This window comes from Meriones unguiculatus, chromosome 10 (assembly GCF_030254825.1).
Source record: "Meriones unguiculatus strain TT.TT164.6M chromosome 10, Bangor_MerUng_6.1, whole genome shotgun sequence".
In the NCBI taxonomy this organism is placed as follows: Eukaryota; Metazoa; Chordata; class Mammalia; order Rodentia; family Muridae; genus Meriones; species Meriones unguiculatus.
In genome coordinates this window covers 34,447,716-34,475,237 of record NC_083358.1, presented here as the reverse complement: position 1 = coordinate 34,475,237, position 27,522 = coordinate 34,447,716, and the positions used below count along the sequence as shown (strand labels likewise).

Genomic DNA, 27,522 nt, shown 5'->3' with positions numbered 1-27,522 from the left:
TGGTAGTTAACAGCTCATATCTACTGACTCAGGAGTAGCACACAGAAGGATTTCTTTAGTTCTTGTCTAGTCTCAATTTTAGAGGGACCCTGTGTTCCCCAGACTTGGAGATGGAGCCTTCTTGGTGATCCTATGTCTTCTTAACTGTGCTGGTTGGTTTTTGTCAGCTTGATACAAACCTAGACATCTCTGAGGAGAGGAAATCTTAACAGAGAAAATGCCTTCATAAGACTGGCCGGTAGACAGATTTGTTGAACATCTCTTAACTAGTAATTGATGTGGGAGGTCTCATCCCATGCGGGTGGTGTCACCACTGGAAGGTGGTCCTCAGGTATATGAGAAAGCAGGCTGAGCAAGCCATGAAGAACAAGCCAGTAAGGAGCACTCCTCAATGACCCCTGCATCAGCTCCTACCTTTAGGACCCTGCATTGAGTTCCTGCCCTGACTTCTCTCAGTGATAGACTGTGATGTGGAGCTGTAAGATAAAATAGATCCTTTCCTCTCCATTCTGCTTTCACTCATGGTATTTTATCACAACAATCCAAGCCTTGAGATATCAACACTAAGGAAAAAAATAAATCTACAGTGATCTTGATATATAACAGTTTCCAGTCCCCTGCTAAGAGTGTAAATTGCCACAACTTCCTTTTTATTTATTTTATTTTATTATTTTTTTATTTGTCCTTTATAGGTCTTCACCAGGAGATCAGCTTGCTGTTTTTCCTCCAATTGCTGTAAATTTTTGTTCCTATGTGGTCTTCAGTGTTTGAATGTTTGTTTGTTTGTTTGCTTTACATGTATAAGAGTTTGGCCTACATGTATGTTTGTGTACCGTGTAGATGCCTGGTTTTCACAGGGGTCAGAAGAAGACAACAGATTCCCCTAACTTGAATTATTGATGGCTATGAGTCACTGAGTGGGTTCTGGAAATTAAACCCAGGTCCTCTGGAAGAGCAGCAAGTGCTTCTAAATGCTGGGTCATCTCTCCAGCTCCTGTGCAGTGTTTCGTAACTGAAACCTAGGGACAAGCTTTATCTGGTCATTCTACCTGCCCCCAGTCTTGATCATACACACCTGTCAGATGCCCATGGAGAAGAGTCTGCGGTTGATGTGAACTCCTCTTGAGTCTGTGCTTCCCAGGAATTTATACTCTTGCAACTTTATATTCTGTGCAACTTTCAGCACTTTAGTAAACTCTAGAGTCTAGCCATTCTCCCAATTTGTAAGAGAACATTTCTGCCTGAAGATGGAAGGTGAGCTAATTAATATTCACACCCATCTACCTTGCCACTTCAGGCTTGCTATTTCTCCAGCCATGCCATGGAGTTACCTTCCTAAGATGGTGAATCTCCTTATCCTCCAGGTAAGAATACATTCATTTGGAGTCAAAGAGGTAACACAAACACTGACTTGTTCTCTAAAAGAGCTAATGTTTTCTGCAATTTGAGGCCATGACATAACTACCCCATCCTTCTTGCCTTCCCATGCCCCCATCACACAGTTCTGAAGCCCCTATAGTAAGAATCCCCTTTCACTTACAAACACCACATGGTCTAACACTAACTTTGCCTCATTGTGCTCCCCCCCAAAAAAAAAATTAAAATAAAAAAATCTAGCTGGGCTTCCAATTCAGAGCTCAATTTTTTCTTGGAGAAGCTTCCCTTCTGCCTCTTTGGTCCAAACTTTAGTCCAAAATGCCACTTCCTTATCTTTCAGGCCTTGGGCTGCCTGAGTAGTTGCACCAATCTTCAAGTATCCTTCATTCTGGTTGTATTCTGGCCATTCAGGCAATGACCTCTCATTGGGGTTCCTAGAATCAAAATCAAAGTTTCTTATACCTGCTTTGTGGCTTCCACACTTCTGTATAATTTGATGGTATATTGCTGGGTATATTGCTGCAATGGACTATATGGCCCTGGAGATGAGAAGTGCTACATCTCCTTGGACAACCTGGCTACCGTTAGAGAGTTCTCATTGTCAAAGTACTATTGTCATATGCCCAGGTCTTTGACCACTTAATCGTTAAAATCTACCATTTCCCAACCCATCATCGTTACTAGTCTCACCCGTTTCTAGCAAAATTGGCCCAAAACTTCATCACCATCTTGCTGATGTTGATCTCTTCAACTGGGGCACCCCCTGTGAGGAAGAGGATAAAAGCCCTTTGTTGCTCATCCTGGTCCACAGGCCAGCAACATCACTGCCATGGGAGCCATCAATGCTGTAGACTCTCATTATCCCATATCAACTGAATATCAAATCTGCATCTGAATAAAATACTGGCCAATTTCACACTTTCAGCAATGCACACATAGTCCATCAGTCAGCTCCTTTTGTTTCCCATACCATATCTCCAGCCTTTTACCGTAAGTTTGAAGTGCCATAACCCAGGGCTTTCTCTGCCTCATAGGATAGTTAGCAGGTCTTGGGTCTTTTTTTAAGTCACACACACACAAACAGAGTCCTCTTCCATGTCCATTAGAAATGCTAGGGACTGCCCAAGTTAACTCAGCTCCATTTTGATGACCCATGAAACTAGGATCAAAGAGAACACACAAACAAGACCACCCAAACAAGAATAGAACACCCAAGCAAGACCAGAATCCGGGCCTCCTACCTTCAACATAACTAAAAGGAGACTTTACCTTTTGTAAATGGGGCACCGAACACTGAGAAGAGTTCATCTCCATGATCTCCCATCACCATCCCAGGTTTCAGGTCTGATGAGAAGCTTGGGTGATACTGAAATTCATACATGTAGACAGGGGATTCAGCCTCTGAGAAGACACAGGTCCATGTACAAGTCATGCGGAGGCAAAAACCTCGATGGTATCAATGTCCCCAACACCAAAAGAAACTCTGACTTTTCTCTAGAACTCTCCAGCTTCCATCATATAGATTAAACATGTGGTTGGCAGTGCTTCATCATGAGCCTTCTAAATTAACTACATGCATTTGGATCCTTTCCTCAGCGTGAGCTACTTACTATCGGATAATACACTAGGACAATGCCCATGCCAGACTATGTAGAACAAGGACTTTGGGCCCAACACTCAAGAGCTTCCTCATCTGTCTATGCTGGAAGGTAAATAGGTCAGGAACGAATACTGATGTCGGTGACCCTCTGGAGTAACCAATCCCCGGGTCTCACCTCTGTGATGGCGAGCCACCACTACAGATGGCACAGCAAATAACACATCTCCAATCAAGTCTACAAACAGGTCTTTGTTTTTGACGGGATCTTCTGCCCCTCCTAAGTACTCCTTAATGGCTGCTGGAATCACATCTTCAGGGATGTTCTGAAATAGATCAAGGAAGCAGCCCCTGCCCTTAAATCATGAGCCACGTAACAGATTAGAAGTCTTCAGAGATCATGAACCTCTTTAACCCTATAGTCTCTACTAGAGTGATTGTCAAAAACACTAGGCTTTCAGCATAAAAGTGAAAGCCTACATATGTTTGCAGCATTGAATTTTCTGTCATTTGGCATGAGCCCTCAGCCCTTATGTGCTTCTCAATCAATTTTCATAATCCCCTAGCCTCTTACAAGATAGGGGCTGGACTTCCTCAGAAGAGATATGGCTGTCTTCTTGTCCAGTTTGCCTGCAGAAAGTGGATATCCCATAATCTGTTGAAGAAATTAAGTACTTGTGAGTCCTCGAGAATTAGCAGAAAGAACCCAAAAGGAAAATCAATCAAATCAATTAAAAAAAAGTGGAATTTTTTTTTGTTGCATCTCGATGAGCATAGATCTTCCATGAATCAGAAAAAATAAAAAATCAATGACTTACATTTAGAAATTCAAGAAACACAAATGTGTGTGTGTGTGTGTGTGTATTTGACACATGTGTATACACAAGTGTATACTGGTCCTCCAGTCAAAGAAAAATTTTTAAATGGAAGTGTATATAGAAGCAGAAAGGTCAGAGACAGAAGACATAGACCACACACCCCTCAGACTCAGGTGATCTTGGTGATCTCTGAACCCCTCCTGCAGTGAGATCTGCAGAACTTTCAGCATGTGCTGGTTGCACTCAAGCCTCTGTACTCAGAGACGTGGATCCATATCTTTTAGTGTCAGAGATTTGGGTTAAGGTCATGCTTAATTGTTTAACTTACTGTAGTTACATGTTACATTATTGCAAAAAGGCTATGCTACTGTTTTAACTAGCTTCTGGCTTAACTGTCCTCAGAGATGCCTAGTCATGTGTGGAGATCTACAGTGCCTGTGACTGCACATTCAGACTGGAAGCACATTCAGAGCTGGGCCATGCCCAGCTCTCCTGAACCTCCCTCTCCTCCTTTCAGGACATCCTTTTGAGTAAGTCACGACTAGTATCGTTGTGGGTCCATCCAACCTGAGCATCTCAGGATTCATTAATGAAAAGACACAGTGTTTATGAGATGCATGACAAGAGCCTCCAGGAAATATTTGAGCCATCCTAGAGAAGCTGTTCATGGCAATGTCTACTCCTGACAATGAATGCAGCTTTTCTGGACTCAGAGAAGAGGTAGTGAAGAAGAATGGCCTTGAAGGAGCAGAGTGAGGTGTGTCTTGTAGCATCTGTACTTTCTTACCAGTGGAAGGAGCCAACCAAACTCTTGCTTGTTGATTCCCACCATGTAGGGGACAGTGCTGAAATTCTTCTGAGCGAGAATCTCTTCTGGGGACTTTGGCAGCACCACCCCATCAATTGCAGTAGGCAAGAAGGGGCAGTTCTAGGGGAGAGAACAATGCAATGTCTGTGATTGCTTCTTCCCAAGGAATGCTCTTGTCCCACCCTGCCTTTGTGAACGCAATGCCAGAATCCAGACTGCAGTGGCTATGAGCAGCTAACAAGGCACCTAGCAAGGGGACCAAGTCTGTGAGACGTGAGGACAGAACATTCCTACTGGGGAGCTAGCAATGGTAAAGCAGAGTGGTGAGCAGGACACCTTCACTTAAAAGAAATCTATATAGTAAAATATGAATATTTGTATAAACAAATCTATAAATATGTGAATAATTAAGGCTTATTTACATGTGAATATATATATACATATAGATATTACACACATAGGGAGTTCTTGCTCTTCACAAAATCTATGTCTTTAAAGTTGCAATAAATACAGAATTAGCAAATATTGGGTCACTGATCCAAGAAGAATTGTAGAACTAAAATTCTTGAGCCCTAAGCACCTCTAATTACAAAATTTTTACCAGCCCTTATTTGTATGGGGATTCCTGTTTATAACCACATTATGCTGTTTAGCCTTATTATTGCATATAGAATTTATAAAATATGATGGAAAACGCTTAACATTTTTCTGATCCAAGTAACTTAATTGTAAATTTCTTTTGGTTTTAGTCTCACAACCATGCTTTCCATTAAAAATCGTCATCATGAGAAGGGCATAGAAGCTCATGCCTGAAATTCTGACACTCAGGAAGGGGAGGCAGGAGGATTTCTCTGAGTTTGAAGTGAATCTGAGCTACATATTGAGTTCCAGGTTAGCTTGGGTTATACACTGAGACTTTAACTTCAAAAAGAAGGATAGAAGAAAGAGAGGAAAAAGAAGGAGCGGAGGGAAGAATGAAAAAGAAAAAAAAAACCAAGTCTTCAAGACAAAGGGAAAAAATAATCAATCTCTGAATCTGCAGGCTTAGCTGGCTGTCCATCAAACATTGTGGGTGGAGCAGTTCTTTCCCACAGCAAGACGAACAGACACATCTCCTCCCTCTTTTAGATGTGCTGCACTGCTGCATATCCAGCAACAGTGACGTCACAGCCAGGTGACCTGAGGGAAGCTCTTCTTTCCATGTGGCATCTTAGAGACAAGTGTGGATGGGAGCCCCAGACAACTCCTCATCGTTCTCTTGAAAGTTCTCCCGAGGAAACAGCAAACACCACAAAATTTAAATGCAGCACTGAAGAGTCTGTGAAGGATAAAGTGGGAAATACAAGAAAGGAAGCAAGAAGGCAAGAGTTCCCTCTCTGACCACACATGGGAACCTGGCAAAGTCCTTGCTGCTCTGTGCACACAATCCCAAAGGCTCCAAGTGTCATTAGTGTTGACTTGCACTTGCAAATATGTTTTCACAAGTCATTCATACATACAGAATCTATGACTATGGAATATGTTTTCTATGGAAACTGAATGCATTTTTTTTCTATCTAGATCTGAACCTGAGTGCTTTGAGTTGCATAATTAGCTTTGATGTGCATTGAGCTTTCCACTCAAGGTGCCTTAACTGGAATCTCATTCATTATTTCACATAAGCAAAACATGAAAAAAGTGGGTCAAACCCTCTTGCAGTACGCGGGCTATAAAGAAATACTGAGTCCAACTACTGCTGCCATAAAATAGCTGTGCAGAGCAGAGAGGGAGCCTCGGGAGCTAGCAACAGGGGCAGCTCATTTGACAAAAGATGTGCGTGGCCATGTGGGGAAGTTCTCTCCATCCACAGTGGGATCTGGAATGAATGCGGTTGCCATAGGAACGACATAGGAATAAGCAGGTGTCAGTATGCAGGACTAATTCTAGGAAATTCCCTGGCCCTGGAGGAGCACCTAGTGAGAGAGATAAGCACCAGGTAGTGTGTCTCCTTTTCTGCTCAGTATTTGTCCTACTGTGTCACAGTATCTACCAAGACTATTTTGAAGAGGTGACTGACTGGGGTGCTAGAGTTTAGGTCTTACATGATCCCAGTGGGTGGGGTGTTGGTTTGACCTGCAGCCCAAGCTTGTAGCTGGGGTAGGGATGGGGAGATCTCTGTTCTATGGAGCTCAGTGTGAGTGAGGTCTTCAGGTCACTGGGGAGAAGTCTCGAAGCAGGCAGCAATGCTCATCCCTTTCTTTTTTACTTGCCAGCTATCAGGTAAACAGCTCCATTCCTCCACAGGATCTCACCACCCTGAGTGTTATGAAAGGCACGGGAGAGCAGAAAATCAAATGGAAGGAGAAGAATGTCAAAGACCAAAAAGGAGATTGGGCAGGCCGTTGGGGTTAGAATCTGTGAGAGGAACACTGAAATCAGCAACCGGGAGAGTCATGGTCATCAGTGTTGTTCATCCAGGGATGCATGTGGTTGCACTGTAGAGCCATGGGCATTGCCTATTCTTCTCAGAGAGACCATGGGTACCCTTTCCTCCCTGTCCATCAGCAAGTCATGTCAGTGATCCAGAAACACCAAGAATCCAACCAACCTCGCCACCTTGGTGCTTGGACCCTGGGAGCAACTAATCGTCCCAACTGGGTGCTCTGCCCACATACTACCCTTCCCTGCACACATGAAAGTAAAATGTAAACTTTGGTTTGCTCTTAGCTGTTTTGTTACTTTTTGAGACAAGGTTTCTCTATATAGCTCCAACTGCGGTGGAACTCCTGTGTAGACCAGACTGGCCTCGAATCAACCAAAATCAGCCTGCTGCTGCCTCCCTCCCTCGTGATTAAAGGTGTACATCACCATACCAGTGACAGGCATCCATGTGAACCCTGTAAGACCTGAGACTCTGTCACTGCTTTACTCTAAGCCCTCTCAGCCTTTTAGTGACCAATTCCCCCTCCACCTCTTCAGCCTCAAGCTTGCCACTCCCTCACTGCCTTTCTCCAGACACACCTATCCCCTGCAGCAAGACTTTGCAGTTGTGTTTGCTTTGCCTAGAGCACTCTTTCTCCAGGTTTCCTGACAGCTGGCCTACTTCTCCAGAACTTTGCTAAGATACCACCAGTTCACCAAGCCATCCCTCAACCCTACTCCTCACAATAAGTCACGGCCAGATTTTCTCACCATCTGTCAATTTCTTTTTTTATCTTATATGTGAACACATAACATCCTTACCATCCCCCCCCCACACACACACACATCTCAACAGTGAAATGAAAGGTTCCATAGACGAGGGAATCTTCTCTATTTCACTGCTCTGTTTCAACTGACAAATCACACTTGGCCATGCAGTGGATCCTTATTTAAACTTTTATGAATGGTTGAAATAAACTCTCATCTCATTTTCATAAGACCCATTAGGGAAGTCCTGAGATACCAATGCAGTCAGCAGAGAGGGCAGATCTGTATTATTACATAGCTAATGTACCCAGACTTGAGCCACTGATGAGTGATCCAAGAGTAGTAAGGGCAGGAAAGAGGGCACGGATGGAATTCCCCAAATGCTGAGCGGTGTCATGCCTCTGTCTTCACAGATTACCTCTAGGCATCCTCCTATGCTTGTTGTTTTTCAATGAAGGCTGCTAAAGCCTGGCATCTTGGCCCCTTGACAGTAGAAGGTTCTAATGTAGCTTCCTCCCAATGGGAGTAGAAAGTGTAAATGATAATGTGAAACTTAGCAGGGGATACAGAAATGCTGACAGGGACTGCTGGAGTGGAAGGCAGATGGAACTTACCTCTGGTCCTTCTGTTCACTGCTGTTATCCTGGTAAATGACTTTCCCGCCTAGGGTCTCAGCAGTATACACACAAGGAATGATGTGATTCCACAAGGGAAAATTTCTCATTCAGAGGTAACCACAAAATAGCACTAATAAGACTATCAACTGACAGACTAAAGACTAACAATCCAAAAGGCCAAGGTCCTTACCTCTCTGGGGTCTTCAAATAAGTTGACCTTAAAAGGTTTCTGTGAAGATACAGGTAGAGATTTTGGTGAGACGGTTTCCATTGTAAAAGCTGATCATTTGACCCTCATCCCCAGGGTATCAGGCTCTCCCGCCTGGTTCCTCCTTACTTGCGCCTAGGGTAAAAGGACCCTACACAGAATGTGCTGATGATGAGCACAGGCTGGGATGAGAGAAGGTAGCATCCAGGGGGCAGATTCTCAGACTCAGCCATGGACAGACCTACTGCCTATGCCTTAGGTATTCTTTATCTTTTCTACCTGCCACGGGCTGGCCCAGCTGGGAGTCCCTCACCCGCGGAAGAATCAGGCGTTCGGATATCAGGTTAGACACAGGTAGGCAAAATGACAGAGACCACACCAAGTAGTATTGGTTTGGATCTACTGCGATTTACTGAAGTCAAGCTAGCACTTCTATAGTGATTACATAAAGAAGCGTCTTGAAGTTGATATACTTCCCAGATTTTCAGACTTTTTACCAACAATACAAAGTTTACATTTTAACTGAAAGAGTAACCTGGTAGAAGCAGTGTCTACAAAAAATCTTGGCCTAAAAGATTTTAATCAAAGCAAATACAAAATCTTAAACTAGTGGTGTTTACGCAGTTTACTGCTACTAATTAGTGAGTGGAAGGCCAGGGGCTGTCATTGCCCTCTGAACCAAGTCGGCTAAAGATTTACAACCCCCCTAGAGTTAAGCATTGAGGGGAATTCCTCCTGTTTGGCTTGCTAAGGATTTACAATCTTTCCTTAGAGATAAGATGCTTGAGCTAGCCTGTCTGTTAAACTTATAATATAGTACAAAACTCTCTGACCTTCTATGTTTGCCTATCTTCTTTTTGCCTCATAATAAACATCTGTGTTAGGTAATGGTTTTATTGTAGTTTTACGACAGTGGGAATATCCAGAGCATTTATCCTAACAGATCCTGATTAAACATTTTCTTTAGAAAGCCCTAAAACTCTTGTCCCTTTACTACCTACAATGTTTGGTTTTTCCACAAGCAATTCCTGATGCTGAATCTGATTTATTATCTCTCCTAAAATTTTATTTTCCTTCTACTCTTATTTGCTAAAGCTTTTAGTAATTTATTAGAAATGTTTCCTTGAATAGTTAATTGTACTGTTCCAAGAATTATAGAGAAACAGCAAAAAGGCTCATCAATCCAATCTTGCAACCGAATAAGCATGGGACTTTCAGAATACGTCTTTTTGGCTTAGATGGCCATGTTAGGGTTCTTGCTAGGGACCTCCAGGGAGCATCTTTCTGAAGAAAACATATCTCCGATCTAGTATCACAATCTATTGATATGCTACACTGACGACACTGGAGAGGGTGTAGCATCTACCTACTTGTTTGCTCTGGTAACAACAGCCCAATTCTTCTTTGGGGAAAATGGAGAACAAAAACAACTTTGGTGGCAAAGATGTAGTGGCCTCAAGGTGAGATAGAACAGGAATTAGGATAGCCCATCAAAAAAAAGTCAGTTTGTCCTATCCTGACTGTTCCCCACTCTAACTTTATGAGTTCTGTATGTGAGTTGGGTCACCATATCCCTGAACTTAGAGACTAGATACATACAGCAGTCAATCCAAGAGAAATAAAATTTAATGCTGGAACTAGAAAGTTCCTAAGGAAATAGATAAGTGGTAAGTATAGTGTGCTCTGTCTTTAACCTGCCAAAAAGAAAAAAATTAAAATAAAGAAGCATGGAAAGCTGTGGTGTAGGTTCTCAGTAACATCTCCTGAGTGCACATCCTAGGACATGAGTCACTTGAAGATTTTGTTGCTCTTTCCTTTCTCTCCTCGAGGCCTCTTGCCCTGAGTGTTCTCTTGCATTAGTAAACCCGGATGCCAGGAATCTCGTTGATTTGTTCTAAACCACACTCTCCTGTGGTGTGTTCATCAAGACTAGAGTGTTCACAGTGATACACCTTAGCTATCAGGTCTGGCCTATACATGCGAACCAGTCCTAGGATCCATCTACTGCGAACTGCTGTACCCCGACAAGGCAGGGGCTTATTTGTATGGTATGGTGTGTGTGAGGGGGTGTATAGGGTATGGTTAGTATAACCCCTAACAACAATTATAAACATTTGTCTTTATACCCACAGATAAGAGTAGCCTTGACCCCTCATCAAGAAAACTTCTCTTTGCAACAGAAAACCACAACCAATCAATATGCAGGGTTGTGGTGAATGTATCCATAAAACACTCCTGTGCCTAAGGCTTAGGGAATGTTGCAGAAGAGGAGGTGAAGAGATTGTAAGAGCCAGAGGATCAGAAGTTGTTTCTGCTAATAATGTGAGACTCTACAACCATAAAGGCTCACCAACATGAATTCCCAAATATGAGCTGAACAGTGATGACACCAATGGATATGTCAAAGTGGATGGGATAAAGTCCCATTAGTCCTCACCCTACACATAGAACTAAAGGCAACTGGAGAGAGCTGGGAGCTGGAGAGATGCTATTCCCCAGGGAAGAGCATGCCAATCGGTCATCCAATACCAAATGGTCAGCCCTGAAAACACACATACAAGTAACATTGTATGGCTCGAACAGGTTAGAAATATATGTGAATAGTTGAATACATATATGAATGCAATAACTAATACTGCAAAAAAGAGGCCATGATTTTAAGGAGAGTGTTCAGGAGTATGTGGGAGTACTTGGAGGGAAGAAAGGAAGGAAGCAATTTTTTTAGTTATAATTAACCAGTGAAGATAAATTGTCATACTTTTAAAAATGTGCTTAATAACCCCAACTTAAAATTTATAATAGTAATTAGTTATGGAATGTGGGATTGTTAATTTCTTAAAGTAGATATGAAGCATTAATTGGATGATTCACACTGCTTTAGGATAGGTTATAGATTATTATATAGTTCTGTTATTTTGTTTTGATTTCTTTTGGTTTGGTTGAAGAGATGTGGACTTTGCCCATGTTGTGCCAGTGCTGTGACACGGGTCATACCCCCAATCTTTAACATACTTTTCATCCTGCTGCTATGGGACGTTTTTATATTCATGGTATTCCACAGTAACATTGAATAATAGAATTCCAGGTTAGACTCAAAAGGCTTCTAATGGGTGAGAACTTACCCTAGCTAGACCAACCAAAGCAAAGTTCAAATAATAGATAAGTCCTGATACAAGGAACAAGGTGGGACCATTCTGATGAGTTCACCTACCAATTTCAGTGTGGTCTCCAAGAGCTCGTGCTCTGTTTTCTGGCGAAGGCAGTGAACCATGACAGCTGAGGTGGTAGTTTCACACCCAGCAGCAATAGCAACTTGCTGGACAAAATCAAAAAAACAGCAGAGGTCAAGATCAATGTCCATTCCCTCCATCAACATAGATAAAGGCATCTGATACCGTCCTTAATCTCTAAAGAAGGAAGGAAGTACCCAAAAATTCTCTAGACCAACAACAGCAGTGTAACCAACAGCGGTTTACACCTGTTTCTAATTGAAATGATGGCATGTCTCTATTTCCGGTAGCTAAGATAATAATGGACACATTATTGTCAAAGTGGCTGTCTTTGACACAAGCTGTGCTCAGTGCAGTCAAGAGCACAGAATCTTAAATTTCACTGTCTGCTTCACAATAGCCTCTTCCCTTCTCTGACCATTTGTTTCAATTTTTCTTCCAATAGATGAGGGTGATTATTGCACCTGCCACTTAAGGAGGGCTAATGCCTGTGGTGTGTGAGGCTTCATATCTCTATACATCAAAACATACAGGCAGGCTAGAGAGCACAGTTTACACAGAGACGCTTCCAAGCTTAAAGAATGTGGTTTGGATGGAGGCCTGCAGGCCTTCCTGCTCAGCCATTCTCACTTCTGGGATTTCTTGAACATTATTAGTTTTCTTCATACAGGATATTCTGATTACGGTTTCCCCTCCCCACCTCCCAAATCCTCACTTTCTCTCTCTCTCTCTCTCTCTCTCTCTCTCTCTCTCTCTCTCTTCTCATTAGAAAACAAACAGGCACCTGAAAATAACAAAATATGTGGTGGGAGGGGCAAAGAAAAGGCACAAGAAACACATACAGACACAGATACACACACATTCGCAAATAGAAATACCATAAAATTTATATAAGCAAAGGATCTGTAAGATAAAAAAAATAATAATAAAAACAGACAAAGTGTTATGAGACAAAAAAAAGCAAAAACAAAAACTCCAAAACTGTCACTGGGTTCATTTTGTGTTGGCCATTTTTGGACCTATGGGCCTGCCCTTAGGTCCATAGTACATAGTCTGCCCAATGACAGTTCCTCGGAGAACACCGTTTTTTGCTTTGCAAACAGTGCTTCTGGGGCTGCGCCCACTTCCCTTCTCTGTGCTGGGATCCCATCTGTCTTAGACCTGAATCCTTAGGTAAGAGAGGCTTCCAAGAATGGGAACTGTACAAGGTATATCTTACCTCAGCCACAGGTCTGACATCTTTCCTGACCATACCAGGAGTGAGGGACACACCACTCTCAGAAATGGCCCTGTGGAAGAGGTTCTTGGCCAGAGGAGACAGCACCTGACGGGAAGAGGCAGGCTTTATATTCATTTGCCCTTTAAGTGTCTCTCTATCAGCTCCTTAGCCCTGGCTGTTCACCTAAGATGCTGGAGCCCCACAGACACAATCATCTATCCAGCAGGCATCCCAGGCTCCCTGTGGGACCAAATTTCCTAAGAAAACCTCACTGGTGTGGAACCAGAGTTTGGAGTAAGAATCAGAACAGGAAGTGTTTATTAAGTACCCGATTATAACAACAAAACTATCGGGAAAAGAGTTAGTAATCCCTAACCTCAAGTTCTATTTAACTGCTTCTATGACTTGGAATTAATCCTATGAAAAATTATTTCGAACTATAAAAAAATTGAGCAGAGCTAAGATTATAGCTCAGAGATATGCCTGAGGTGCTGTGTGTGAGCCAAAGCAGAAAAAAGGAAAGAAGAAAAAGCATAAGATAATGGAACTGCAGCAGAGATATCTAAGACTCCTCATGATACAATGGGAAACTTTCTTTTTTAAAATCTTAAAAAAATTCCATTCAGTGAGTTTTGATCACATTCACTCCCTTCTCCCAATTCCTCGCTGATCCACCCCTCTTCTCTACCTTCCCAATTTTATATTCTAGGTTTTTTTAAACCCATGAAGCCGTATAGTCTTGAAGGTGTGGCCATCCATTGGAGCTTTTCTACCTAGCAGAAACCAACTCCTTCAAGAAAACCAGCACTGCTTTTCTCAGCAAATATCAACTGCCAATAGTTCCTCAGGTAGGATGGAATTCCATGCCATTCTCCCTCTGCTTTGGTCTGGCACAGGTCTTGTGCGTGCTGTCACGACATGACACGAGTTAACTAACAGGAGGCAATCTGTGCCACTGCCCTGTTGTGCCCTCCCTGTTGCAGTCAACCACCACCTCTGGCTTTTACAATCCTCTCACTTCTGCAATAATCCTGGAGTCTTGGGGAGGAGGGGTGTGAGGTAGATACCCCATTTAGGGCTGAGCACTCTACAGTCCCTCAGTCTCTGCACTTTGAGCAGTTGCAGGTCTCTTCATTAATCACTGTCTACTAAAAAAGAAGCTTCTCTGATGAGGGTTGAAAAATGCACTAACCTGTAGGTACCATAGTAAGTTGTTAAAGGTTATGTTAAGACTATGTTCAGTTGGCAGAATAATACTGGCAGGTTCTCCCCTAGGGCCTAGGACCTGTCTAGCTGAAGGATCCTTCCAGAAAAATGGTGTAGGGCAAACTCAATATTTTAAATTTAGGAGACTGGCTAGGTTAAAGACCAGTGATCTCAACCATGGAATGTCTTCCAATTCTAAAAGATAATGTTACATAAGAGGGTTTACTATTTGGGGAAATATTCACACCATATTAAAATAGTTTAAAAATTGTAAGTAGATAATAAGAAAGGCTACATGGGTAGGTAAAGATAGACACAAGTAGAACTTGGCATGATGGCACACACCTTTAATCTCAACACTATGAAAGCAGAGGCAGGAAGCTCTCTGTGAGTTCAGTACCAGCCTGGTCTACATAGCAAGTTTCAGGCCAGCTGGGGCTACATAGTGAGATCCTGTCGCAAAGACTACAAGATAACAGAAAGGTAGGGGAGACAGAAAGAGGAAAGAGAAATGAAATTTGGAAGAACTATGACGTGTTTGTCAAAACTTCCACACTTACAGTGCCTGGATGGTGAGTCCCCAGGTTGCTTTTTTAGGCTTATTTAAAATATAATATTTACTGTACTTCAAAAACACACTAAAATATTTTCACAATGTCAAATATGTATTTGAACAACGAGGTATTAGAGATAATCCTTTGCTCATGTCTGAGGCATCCAGCGTCTTGCACAAGCCCCCAACACCTTCTGTGTCCTCAGTGGCCACAGCCTATTTCCACACTGAGAAAACATGGCATTGTCCCTCTGGACTGTGTCTGTGTCCCATACTCTCTATATCTTAATTCACTCATTCTTCCCCTCATCCACCTTTAACAGCACCCACCCTCCATTCCTCAAATCCAGCTGTTCTCCCTCTTAAGAGTAGAAAAGCCTTGATACCACCTCAGAGAAAATCCTTGCCAGTAACCAAGTCCCCCAACATACAGATCTACCTTTAGAACCATTGAATAACACTCTGTCTAACTCATGTTCTTGTCTTTTCCTTATTTGTATTCTCTGTCTACCCCTAGTTCTCATGAATGGTAAACTGAGTTCTAACGCTGTTCTAACACAAAGAGGAAAATACTCTACATGAAAAAGTAGATAGTGACACCTGCACATACAAAATTGGTTATTGCTATGGCCCCAGTATGTAAAGTTGAGTTCTAAGCTTTCTGAGGGTAAGGAGAAGTTGATCCTTAGCTCAACGTTATGCAATAAGTAGATTAAACTCTGAGAGCAAAAGTGCCATGTCTGGACTGATTGGTCACCAAGAGATCCTATTAGCAGCCACATAAAACTTGGGTGTGAGGCCTGTTGCCAGGGACACTTACAAGAACAGAGACACTTTCACCTCCTGCTGACTCTCCAAAGATGGTCACAGAGCCTGGATCCCCTCCAAAGTTGGCGATATTATCCTGGACCCAGCGCAGTGCAGCCACCTGGTCTAAGTGACCCCAGTTCCCCCGGCTGTGTTCATCCCCTGTGCTGCAAGGGAATAGGATGTAAGTATGAACAGATATGGCACATAGTTCTGAGGACTACAAATTGGCTAGAAGTCCTTAGTGTGGGATTTTTCTGGAATAAGGCTGGTTGTGTATCCCTGATGCAGGGACCAACATCTACCCCTCATCCTCACAGCATTGTTCTAAGTGAGGTGTTCCTCTCTCAGGAAGTGTGTGATGAGGATCCATTATGTAAGGAAAAGTGGTCTAAGACCTAGAACACAACTGGAAACAATACAAAACCTTCTGGCTACAGTTAGCTCTCACTGAAAACCAGAATCAGACAGATGAAAAGAGGGCATAATACCCTCTAGCGGAAAGAGTAAAATGGGCAAAGAGACAGGGGGAGGTCTAAAGGGAAGAATTTAAGATTTCATAACCATAGAGAATCCTTTGAGGCAATGGCATTTAATAGAGACCTGAAAAGAATGAGACCTGTCTCAGAAATATCTAAGGAAAGGTATAGAGTAAGTACAAATGCCCTAGGGCCATGGGAAAAAAGCTATGTATGTTACTAGTGTGCAATTGGGAAGACCATGGCTGTGAGCCTTGTCTAGGACTTGCATGTCCTTGTAAACCTAGACCGAGCTGGGGCCCTCTCTAGCGGTGAGTCATAACTCACTCTGACATATGTGTAATCTAATCAAGGTATTAGCAATATTATGACAATAAGCAGTTATGATAATTACCCAGGTCAAAGGCATAGGGCTTTGATTAGTAGGCAGAAATAGTTGATTCAAGGTAGTTACATTTTGAGCATATTTCAAAAGGAAGCCAAAAAAATTTGATATGGAACTAAATGTAGGGTAGTAGAGAAAGAATCCAGGCTCCCACGAGGCTTTTATCCTGAAGAAAGTGGAAGATGGAGCTGTCAGCAGCTATGCAGGAACCTTTGAGGAAAGAGATATCTTTGTTGGGGAGATAAATGGAGTTTACAGTTCCATATACCTCTCTAAAGGCATCCTGTAGACAGCCCAGGGAAACAAGAAGAGGTAGTTAAAGCTGAGCACCTGGGGTTTAAAGGACTATAAACAGGGAGCTGTAAAAGTACTGCCAGGATCACTCAGGAACTTTACTGGAGAGGGAGAAGGAGCAACCAGCAAGGTGGAATATGACTAAAGCCGGGAGAAGGATCATCTCAAGAAGGCAGTAGTAACTGTCCATGGCTGGTGCAGTGAGTCACATTTGGTTAGGGGGAGTAATGAGGAAAATCACAGTTGGCCTGGGGAAAGGGCAGCTGGGGTGGCAGGGGCAGATGAAAACATGCAGAAGCACTCACTAAGTTCTTTCAGGAGGCTTTCCCTTCTTTCCATCCATATGAGAAGATGTATAGCATTCAATCACCAGTGCTGCATGTTGACCACACATGGAAAGTGGTGTACTGCCAGCACAGGTCAACAGAGGTGAGTGTTTCAGAAGTGAGAACATGAAGAATGGGCCATAAAAAACACATCAGGAGTGAGAATCAAAGCAGGAGAAACAGCACAAATGATCACAAATAGATAGTCAGGCATTGCTGGGGAATGGTGTTGTGGGTTGCTCTGTTGCTCTGTGTATTCAGATGCTGATTTCAGTGCCCTGAGATCTGGTTGCAGTCCAAATGTGGGCATGGTCATGATCATTGATCAATGTTGAACAAACACCGCTCCCCAAAATCTCTGATTAGTTAATAAAGAAGCTTACCAGCCTATAGCTGGGCAAGAGAGGACAAGGAAGCTGGACTTCTGTTCCCAGTTGGAGGGGTCTCAGGTAGGGACCACAAGGTAGGCAGAGAAGAAGAAAGAGAAGAAGGAAGAAGAGGAAGATAAAGCACATGGCCATGAGGAGCTCATGATGAGGACCAACCTGACAGAACAGAAGCAGCCTTGGCAGGACCAATATGACAAGTAATTTGGGCTGTGTGGATGAGAAGCAGCCAGACTAGCAAAGAGGGTTAGAATAGATGAATAGCAACCCAACTCTAGTGCTTTAAAACTTGTTGAACAAATCTACTAGGGCCCTGTGTCACTTTCTTTGGAAGCAAGAGTGGGTGATTAGAAAAGACCCCCAAATTACCATATTTCAACAAAATGAAGAAGTGAGTGAGGTCTAATAATGAAGGGACCAGATGCTCTTTGAGTTGAATGAAGAGCTCCACGAGAAATTGCATCACTAGAACTGGGTCCTAATCTTTGACTTTGCAGCTGTTGTGGCATACATGTGGTTTGTGATACAAAGGTTTATTGCTTCCCAATGTCAAGAATATACAGTGATGGATTCTATAAAATACAAGGTCCAATGAGAGATGATGAGGTCATTAGGTGCTGCACTGGGAAGGTATCTGTGTAGTATGGGACCCTGAGTTACCAAGAGAAAGCTCTTATAGGAAGAACAAACCTCTTTTTTCCTCTACCACCATGAGATGTGATACTGAGGCTAAAGACTCCATTTTGATCTATAGGCTATGTGGCAATGCAGATAAAAGTCCTCACTAGAGGCCACTATGAGGTCATTTGTACTTGGACTTTGATTCCCAAAAAAGAAAAAAAGCTAAATTCAACTTTTTCTTATTTCTGTTCTATCAATATGCAATAGATTATTATGGGAACTAATGTGCTGTCTGCAATGCCCTACCTGAAGAATCCCCAGATGCCAAGACGGTACTGAATGGCCACCACTACCACAGTTTCATGGGCAGACAAGGCCAGTCCATCATAGGTCGATGCTCCGCCCACCACCAGAGAACCTCCATGGATCCACACCATCACCTGCAGCACACAACAGCAAGGGTCATAAGAAACAGAACTTGGAAGGCCATTAGACGCTCTCTGTTCTGGTCTTTTGTCTCCCAGGAATGATGGTCTCTGGGCCAAGAAGGGTGTAACACAGAGCCAAGAGAGGTGCAGGAGAAAGGATTTCTCTAAAATAAGCACTACTGTTCTTTTATCTGGGTTGCCAGGACCAGACCAGATGGCAGCAAGAAACTCAGGGCTCTGAAACCCAACCCAGGTGGCAACCAGGGCCCAGCTTGACTCCTGTGAGTCAGAAGCTGCTTTGAGAACAGCTGGTAACAGAGGCTCAGACTCTGAAACCAAGAGGCTGTGGCAGGAGCCAGATTTGGATTGGGCTCACAGAACGGCTGCTCTCCTTCACAACTGGGCACTGCGGTGGGTGGCGTGGCTAGAGAAAGATGGCGTCAGTGATCTGCGCTGACATGCTGATGAACGTTGGAAGTTTGAGATGGCCAGAAGGAAGGCTGACAGGCCAGCAGCCAAGCCTGGGAGTCCAGTGGCTAATCCTTCAGGGAGGAGGGGAGCCCTTCCTTCCCCAGAATAAATGATGAGTCTCAGATGATCTTTAGTAAACTGGATGGTGGTGCTCCCCTTTATTTCATGTAAAACAGGGACTTACAAACCTTGGACAGTGAGAGGGGTTCAAGGGTGACGTGCTGGGGCTAGGAGTGCCAGAAATACTTTATTTACAGGCAGCAGCATAGTCCTGTCATAAGAAGGGGAACACGCTACTTAATTATCCCACTGGCAGTGGCAGGGAGAGGGTATGGGAGGAGAGTACTCTAGGTATGGTTAGATGTATGAGAAAAGGTCATTGTTTGAAAGATAAAGTACCCCAAGACATCTCATTAACACCTAGAGGGTATTTCCAGGAGCCCTCATCTGCACACTGATGGGTTTCTTATTGGGAAATGGCTGGTCCTGTAGTCTTTCTGAGGGCTATGTGACACTCCTTAGAGAATCTGGGGTTTCCCCAAATCAGGCAGAGAGGGGAGAACACGGCTGAGAAAGGGAATCCGTCATTTTAGCACTGAGCTCAAGGACTACCCAGTAACGCTAGATTTTGCCCTTAATAGCAAGGCCCAATAGTCTTTTCCTCATCCTGACTCAAAGAAGCCAGCCCCCAAAGTCTGCCAGTGCTCAGCAAGGATACTAAAAGCATCTTCTGTCACCAATGCTCAGCCCACCAGCCAACTTTGTGTCACCTGGAAGTGCATGCCTTTTACAACCACCCTGAGTGCCACAGCCTGCCTTCATGCTGATAACTTCACTGCAGACACAGGAAGGACCCAGGATGTGCTGTTTTCCCCAATACTCACTCCCGGACTCTTCATTGATCTGAATTCATACTTTATATCAGTTAACTCTTTCGTGGTGAGTTAAACTTTCTAGGCATGGTGATTATCTCAAGACCATGCATGCCCCCTTGGCGGTGTGAATGAGAATGACCCCCATATAGGCTCAAATATTTAAAAGTTTGGACCCAGGTTGGTGGAACTGCTTTGGAAGGATTTGGAGGTGTGGCCTTGGTGTTTGTTTTTGGTTTTGTTTTTTGGACGCCTTGGTGAAGTGGGTACATCACTGGAGTTAAGTTTTGAGGTTTCAAAAGTCTATGCCAAGCCCAGTAGCTCTCCCTCTTTCTTTCTCTTTCTCTTTCTCTCTCTCTCTCTCTTCTCCTCCTTCCACAGTAAGAGTATTTAAAAATATTATAATGTTGCCAATAAAGAAAAATGTATAATTTGTGCTTTACAATAACTGACCTCCAAGCATTTGAAATAACTTTTTAACCCATTCTTGGTGTTATTTGCTTCCAGGATTCTTCAGTCTGAGAACATTGTAATCCTACTTTATGTTTTAATCCTCTAAATTATTCTTTTTCTTTTAACACTGTCATTCAGAGGCAAAAACCTCACAATATCTTCCTTTTAACCCATGCTACCTTTGGATTCCTTTTTAAAAATCTTCTTTTGTATCTTGTCATATTGTCAATATATAACCGTCAAGGCATTTGTTGTTGTTTCAGCTACACTCTAAAGAGAAAACTACACAACACCTGGATCACATGGATGAGCCAAGGCAATCACGTCATGGTTTCAATGGTTCTTGTCTGTCCTGGGACCACTGGTTAGTGTAGTCATGTTATTCATGCTTACTTTTTTGTTTTGTTTTCCAAGATAGGATTTCTCTGTGTAACGTTGACTGTCCTGGACTTGCTTGGTAAGCCTCAAACTCACAGAGATTCACTTGCTTCTGCTTCTCTGCACATTGAGATTATAGGCGTGCACCACCACAGCTGGCTACACTTTGTACTTTAACCATGTAAAATTTGTGTTTTCTACAAAATGACAGTTTCAAACTATATGTCTAATGATTCGGGGATTCCAGTCAGCTTCTACTTCAAGAAATTCAAAGTCTCCACTCCAACTGATAGAGAAAGTTTGTGATCTCTCAGAAGCATGGAAAAGGTTTCAAAAGATAGATCATCATCTTTCAGCACCCTCTCCCCCCAAATTTTGGGGACCACATCTTTTGGGGAGAATTAAGGTGGGAGAATAGGATAGAGATGGATATTCCAGAAGCATCAAGACTGATAGATGAGAGAAACCAAAGGCAGAGAAAAACTCAACAGCCTCCTGTAATTTTTTGCTCACACCAAAAATGATGGTTTAAAGATCAGAAAATCCAAGCTCTTATCCTCTATCACTAATGTTTGACATCCTTCTCTTCAATTATGCCTCAGTTTCTCTGTCTATAAAACAAAAAGTTCTTCATTTTTCTCTAAGATCTTCTTCATTTTTAATTTGCTGCAAATTAGAGCAGGGCTGTTTTGGGGATCATACTCTATTTCAAGTAACTAAGACAAGTTAGTCTTCTGTTAGCATAAAGGAACTTGGAAAAGTGAGATGGACAGCAATCTATACCACAGTCTGACTGACATAACTGGGACAGCATGAGAGAAGGAACAGTTGCATTCCCAATAGTTATAGGATGCTCTATATTTCCCAATTAGTTCTGGCCCATGAAGCACCTGTCCCAAGCTTCCTTCACCCCATTCCACTTGCACAGAAAAGCCAGATGGTGGAAATCAAAAGTCCAGATCAGTGGGCCCGATGCTTACCGGTAGCCTGCTGCTGTTCTTTGTCAAGTCGGCAGGAGTGTAAATATTTAGGTAGAGACAGTCTTCAGAAAATGTGAGAGGAATACTCTCATTTCTGTTGGTGAAGAAATCAGAGAGCATCTTCCCTGCCACAGCATCTTGGGAGCACCTGGGAGGGAGAAAGAACATCTGAGATTCCACCAGACAGATCCTGGACATGTCACCTGGGGCTAGCTTTGCACTGAGAAGTTTGAAGCTGGAGATGAGATTGGTATCAAAGGGTAAGAGGGTCTTTGTGGTTCCTGAGGAAATATAGGATTCTGCTGAGGGTAAAATGTGGCATCATTCCTCTTCCTGGAAGGCTTGGGCTGCCTTAGTCAACTAAAGGGGTTGCTTGCATGCTGACTTGACATGGAAGATGGCCCTTCCTGCCCAGCCTAATGGACTTTCTTCTGCTAGGCTTTGTATAGGCTATAGGGTGGCCTACTTTTCCACCAGAAAAACCTGATCCAGTTCTTGAGAGACTTGCATCACCAGAACTACCTCCACAGACTGACAGGCTGTTGCAGGTCAGGGGCCATATCTCTGTGGGACAAGGATCTGCATTCTCGTCCTTCCTCAGCCACTAACTCCTCCAAGGTGCTGGGTGACCTTGGGAGAATTTCTTTTCTGCTCAGCTCCCTAATCTTCCAGATACAGGTGGGAAGAATGCTGGCTCTAGGGAACTTGCAGCCTTAGACTGCTAAGGTTCTGTTACCCACACACCCCAGTAACCATTGTCTGCATCCCTGATAAGAGGTCTCAGCTGTTATTCTTAGATTGTAATTATTAATGTGAACTGGTTCTCAAAGTTGGTTTAAAAATTCCCTTCATGCAACAACTCATTTAAGCTCTGGATCAACCATAGGCATGTTCTTTTATATCCTCTGTTTATAAATGAGAAAAGTAAGGCACAGGTTGATTAGAGAAACCATCCAACATACCATGGCCAGGAGGACAACATAGTGTTTATACTCCAGGTAAATTACAATCTACATTCGCTGATCTCAGTGGACTCTAAGGAAAGCATGCTATCTATAGTATAAAAGGGGAAACTGAGGTTCTCTGGTACCAGAATCACATAACTGTCAAGTGGCAGAATCTGAGATAGTAGAAATGAATTTCTGATTCTCCATCTTGGAGAGTGTGTCCTATGTCAACAATAGCAGGAGGAATGATATTCATAACATATTTTAATTTTCAAATATCAAAGAAGAAAAGGAGTTCAACTTCACCAGTATCTACATAAATATAGCACAAAGATCCGATGGTATACATTGTTAATGTGAGTTTTATACTATTGTTTTCCTTATTTAACAACCACAAAAAAAAGCATTCTTTGATTAAGTCCATCCAAACATTGGCAAGCAGCTATTAAATAAGAATTTCTCATATATCACTGAAAGAAGCATGTTTATTTAGAATATTTATGAAGAGAAAATAAGCCAAAAGTGCATATTGTTTGATTCAATAATGTAATTTCTGGGACTAAAATATTCATGGAAGTGTGTGATTATTTAACTAAAACATATCTATCATATTCTTATTTATTTTACCAAGAATATCAAAGCCAACTTAATGACCCCTCCAAAAGAGAAATTGAGTAAATAAACTGTATTTCAATAGCAAAATTAAGATAGCTTTCTTATATCAGGCTGTGATAATGATGGGATGGAATGGTTATGGTACTGATGATATTCTTATGAGTGAAGAGTCAGCCCAAGTGCCTATATGCAGGATCAGGAAGAAAGTACGCCACAGATAAAAGGATGAAAAAGCATGACTGAAATGTTACCAGAGATTCTCTCTGGGTGATGAAATGGTGTGTGGTTTTGCTGTCTCCACTTCCTGTGTTTCTCAACATTTCTTTCTTTCTTTTTTTTTTTTTAAAGAAAAAAAAGAAACAGCAAGAAGCCCAAAAGAAGTAGGGGTGTGGGAACCCTCAGAAGGCCCCGAGGAGATGGGTGCTGTCTGACCTGATGCCAGCAGATGCCTGCCAGCTCAGGGAGTGGCCATCAGGCCACCTGGAACCTCCAGCTTTCTTCGCCCACTTTGCCAGCACTCAGCCCAGGAGAAGGTAGCCAGGCTGAATTTGCAGCCAGCCTCCCACATTTATTCATACTCAGACCCCACCGCCCCACCAGCATTCAAGATACAACGGACACGAACTTTGATTTCGACTTCTTTACCTCATCAAAGCGCTTAGCATATCCTAGCATATTCTCTAAATCGTTTCTTAATTTGCTCGTTGTCTCTTAACAGCCAGTATCACGAAGATCATTGTTTCCTTTGTTCATGGATTCACACTACCAGGGCACACCTGTCAAGGACCCTTGACAAACACATGGTGAAGAAGGGCTCTAAAAAGCTGTGACAATTCTGGACTGCTTTAATTCCTACACTGTTCTTAAGGACTCCAGAAAAAAATACAGCTGACCAAAGAACCGCCCTTGACCCCTTTCTGCAGCATTGAGACAGAGTGTCCCTGTTGAACGAGGCCCAGGGCCACCCCAGTGGCTTACATAGGAGGATAGGAGGTGGTGTTCTTCACCAAGCTCCAGGGATCTGCAGGCTGTGGTGGAGCAAACCTCAGGGATCCAAGAGGGGGTTTGGCAAAGGGGACTCCCAGGAAGACGGCCACGGGCTGTGTGAATCCTTCTAAGCTGACGTACTTCCCCAGGACTTTGCCGTGAACAGTGTCCACCACAGGTGGTGACAATGTGTGCCCTGGTGGACATGGAGAAGAAGCAAGAACACACAAGAATGAAAGTGCAGACCCAGTTTCCAGACATTTCCCCACTATCTATGCATGCTACCTTGAGAAAGTCACATTAACCCTCTACACCATGGTGTCTTCTCACATAAAATGGGCTAAATATTTCTTCATCACTCACAAGAATGATGGAATGAATAAAGTAGAGTTGGAGTTATAAAATTGTCCAGGCAAAATGATTGTAAATCTAGAACTTCTAAAGACTTTGGTTTCTCTCTTAAAAACTCTGGAAGCCAGGAGGGCATGGTGGCACACACCTTTTATCCCAGCACTCAGGGAGGCAGAGACAGGTAGATCTCTGTGAGTTCGAGGCCAGCCTGATCTATAAAATGAGTACAGGGTAGCCAAGGCTACACAGAAAAACTGTGTCTTGAAAAGCAAACAAACAAAAAGAAAAGATTGCTGGAGTTAGTTTGAGGACTGGGGGAACCATCACTCCCTGCATACAGCCACTCCAGAATCCACACTCTAGACACAGTTTTAATTGGTTCTCATAGCATGAGCTGTTCCTAGCCTGTCCTGGTCATGCAAACCTGAATACCAGAACACTGGAAAACACCAATGTGCCCCCACAGTTTTCTGAAATAACTCCACATATCCAGTCCTACACACCAGTTTCCTCTGCATCCCCGCTTCCTTCAACGAGAAACATGTTAAAGGCCTTTGTCCACAGTCTCTCAATCCCAAACTTTCTGAATGGCCAGGTGTCCTTTGGCAACATTCATGTCCTATGTATGTATTCTCCTCTAGCTATCCTAAGTGTGCCAGAAACAAGCACCATTTTCTCCACACTACAGCCCATTAAGATTATCTTCTTAGGCTTATCTCTGTATTAGAGAAGGGGTTAGTCAGACACAGGAAAACAAATGCCTGGCCGAAAGATACAGAGCCAACAGCCTGAGCTGGCTTTAGACCCACATTCCAGCTACTGGTTGATACTTTAATATTCTGCTAAAATGTTTTAAACATCTATTTTAGATATTTCAGATCCAGCTAGACATTATACTAAGAATCAAAGGAGAAATAATCCAGGCTCTTAATCCCCCCCCAAGCTGGCAGTTAACATGCTGGCCTCCTGAACCTGATGCCTACAGCAGGGTCTCAGGAATTTTATGGTCTTCTGTGTCATCTGTCATGGCCAAGGCTGGTGAGATATGACTGCACCAAAATCAAGCACAAGCTGGGAGAATAAAGCATGCCACAGAACCAAGCCCTTCATCCCTTGCAGTTCTGTCCACCTCTTCCCTGGAACAGGGCTTCTATATATTTGTATTACATGGGACTCACCGTAAGCCATGCAAGCATAGAGAGAAGCCAAGACCAGAGCGTGGAACCACATTATGGATGGCAACAGTTCTTCCGCATTCCTCTTAAAGAACATGCTGTCCCCGCCCCAAACCTCAATCCCCATCCTGCATAAGCAGACCAATTTCATTATCTAATGTGGCAGAAAACACCTCTGCCTTCAAAAGGGCTCCCCAAATCCTTTAGGGCCACTAAGTTGTGTTTACTCTTTTTCATCTGAACACTCTGCAACAATTCTAAGGTCGACGGGCCTAAACATATCCAACTTTGCACATAAGACCTTCTCTATTGTGGAACCCCAGCCCCAGAGTCAGATATCATCAGGGCAACAGTGTAGAGCAGGTTGACTCCCCAGTGTTGCTCAACTAGGGTGTTAGGACACATCCCCTAGCTGCTGTGGCCTGCCATCTCTGATGGTGCTAGGCGTGTAAGTTTAGACATGATCATGCACTTGACCCAAGCCACCGCTGTTGTGACTTTACCATGAGGCATCTAACTAAATCTTCTGTGTATTGAATACTTTCATTTCTACAAAGAGAAGGCCAGTATTACAGGCAATAAATTAAAGATGAACTTGGAAGATATGTCAATGTACTTAAAAATTAAACAATGATAAAATTAAAAAGGAAATAGTACATGGGGAAATATAAATAACGACCTATCAAATTTGCAAAACAATCTAAACCTGAAAACAAGCTGCTTGTGTGGAAAATGAGCCATTCACAGTCACTTAGTTACATACAGGCAACTATCTCGGCCATCATCACTAGCTAGTGACAGGCATTAGATTGACCAAGGGTCCTGGTCACTGCAGTCATCTCCCAGTGCTTCGGGGAACACCTGCTGCCAGAGCCCTGGACAGATGCTGTGTTCTGTGTGCCCCTTCCAGGTTCCAGAGTCTGTGCTGGGCACAGTGGCATTGCTATTGCTGTCATAATCACCATGAGCAAAAGCAACTTGGGGAGGAAAGGACTTATTTCAGCCTAAAGCTCCCATGACCCAGTCCATCACTGATGGAAGTCAGACCAGGAATTCAAGGCACAGATCTGGAAGCAGGACCTGAAGCAGGGGCAGTGAGGAGTGGCGCTCGGGATAAGCATCAAGGATGGATGATCACAGCTTACGAAAAGAAAAGCTTCTCTCTTGGTCTTTTTCCACCCAAGGGATGGCAATTTGGACAGGGGTGTTCGACTCTGTCGCTCTTTCAGTGGTATTTGCCGGGTGGTGGAGGACGGAGTCATTTATTGCTGTCCTTTGTAGGTGAGGCTAGCCCCCACCTCCAGGTGCTCTCTTCTGAACACAGCCCCTGCCATTGCAGTGTCCTCTGTTCTGCAGGGCTCACCAAAGCCAAGCAGATGCCAACACTGTGCTTTTGAGCCTCATGACTGTGGGTTCAATAAGCTTCTTCTCTTCGCGAAGTCTCAAGTACACTGTTATAGTATCAGAAGGTGGACTAATATGATAACATGACTCTCTCTCTCAAGTATTTCCTTCATATCAGAGAATGAAAACTGTCCCCATATGTCCTCACATGTGTTGCCATGACCTTATCATAAGCACACTGTGTGCTGGCCAGCCCTGTCACCACCCTGCACACCTGACGCCATGCTCCCATAACACTGTTCCTGACAGGTCCCCTTACTGGACACCCTTAAGTCTGCACATGAGCTCCAATCCATTCCAGACAACACTCACCAGTAAGAGTAAGTGTGTCCAGAATTTTGACACACTCAAATGCCAAAGTA

The 27,522-nt window shown here is 43.2% G+C and overlaps 1 protein-coding gene across 2 annotated transcripts; it reads right to left on the bottom strand.

Annotated features, from left to right (window-relative positions):
* Positions 1–1,566: 1,566 nt before the first annotated feature.
* On the bottom strand, positions 1,567–25,811 carry LOC110563352 (liver carboxylesterase 1-like). Of its 2 annotated transcripts, XM_021660404.2 has the most exons (14): positions 25,760–25,811; positions 24,222–24,426; positions 21,682–21,829; positions 18,406–18,539; positions 15,622–15,775; positions 13,043–13,147; positions 11,805–11,909; positions 8,576–8,614; positions 4,580–4,720; positions 3,549–3,629; positions 3,153–3,300; positions 2,647–2,778; positions 2,068–2,140; positions 1,567–1,811 (listed from the first exon to the last, which is right to left on the bottom strand). In XM_021660404.2, the coding sequence occupies exons 1-14, from the start codon at positions 25,809–25,811 to the stop codon at positions 1,631–1,633; spliced, it is 1,698 nt and encodes a 565-aa protein (XP_021516079.1). In that variant the 3' UTR covers positions 1,567–1,630. The 2 variants fall into 2 exon arrangements, with proteins under 2 accessions (XP_021516079.1, XP_060249253.1); XM_060393270.1 differs by lacking the exon at positions 8,576–8,614.
* Positions 25,812–27,522: the final 1,711 nt, after the last annotated feature.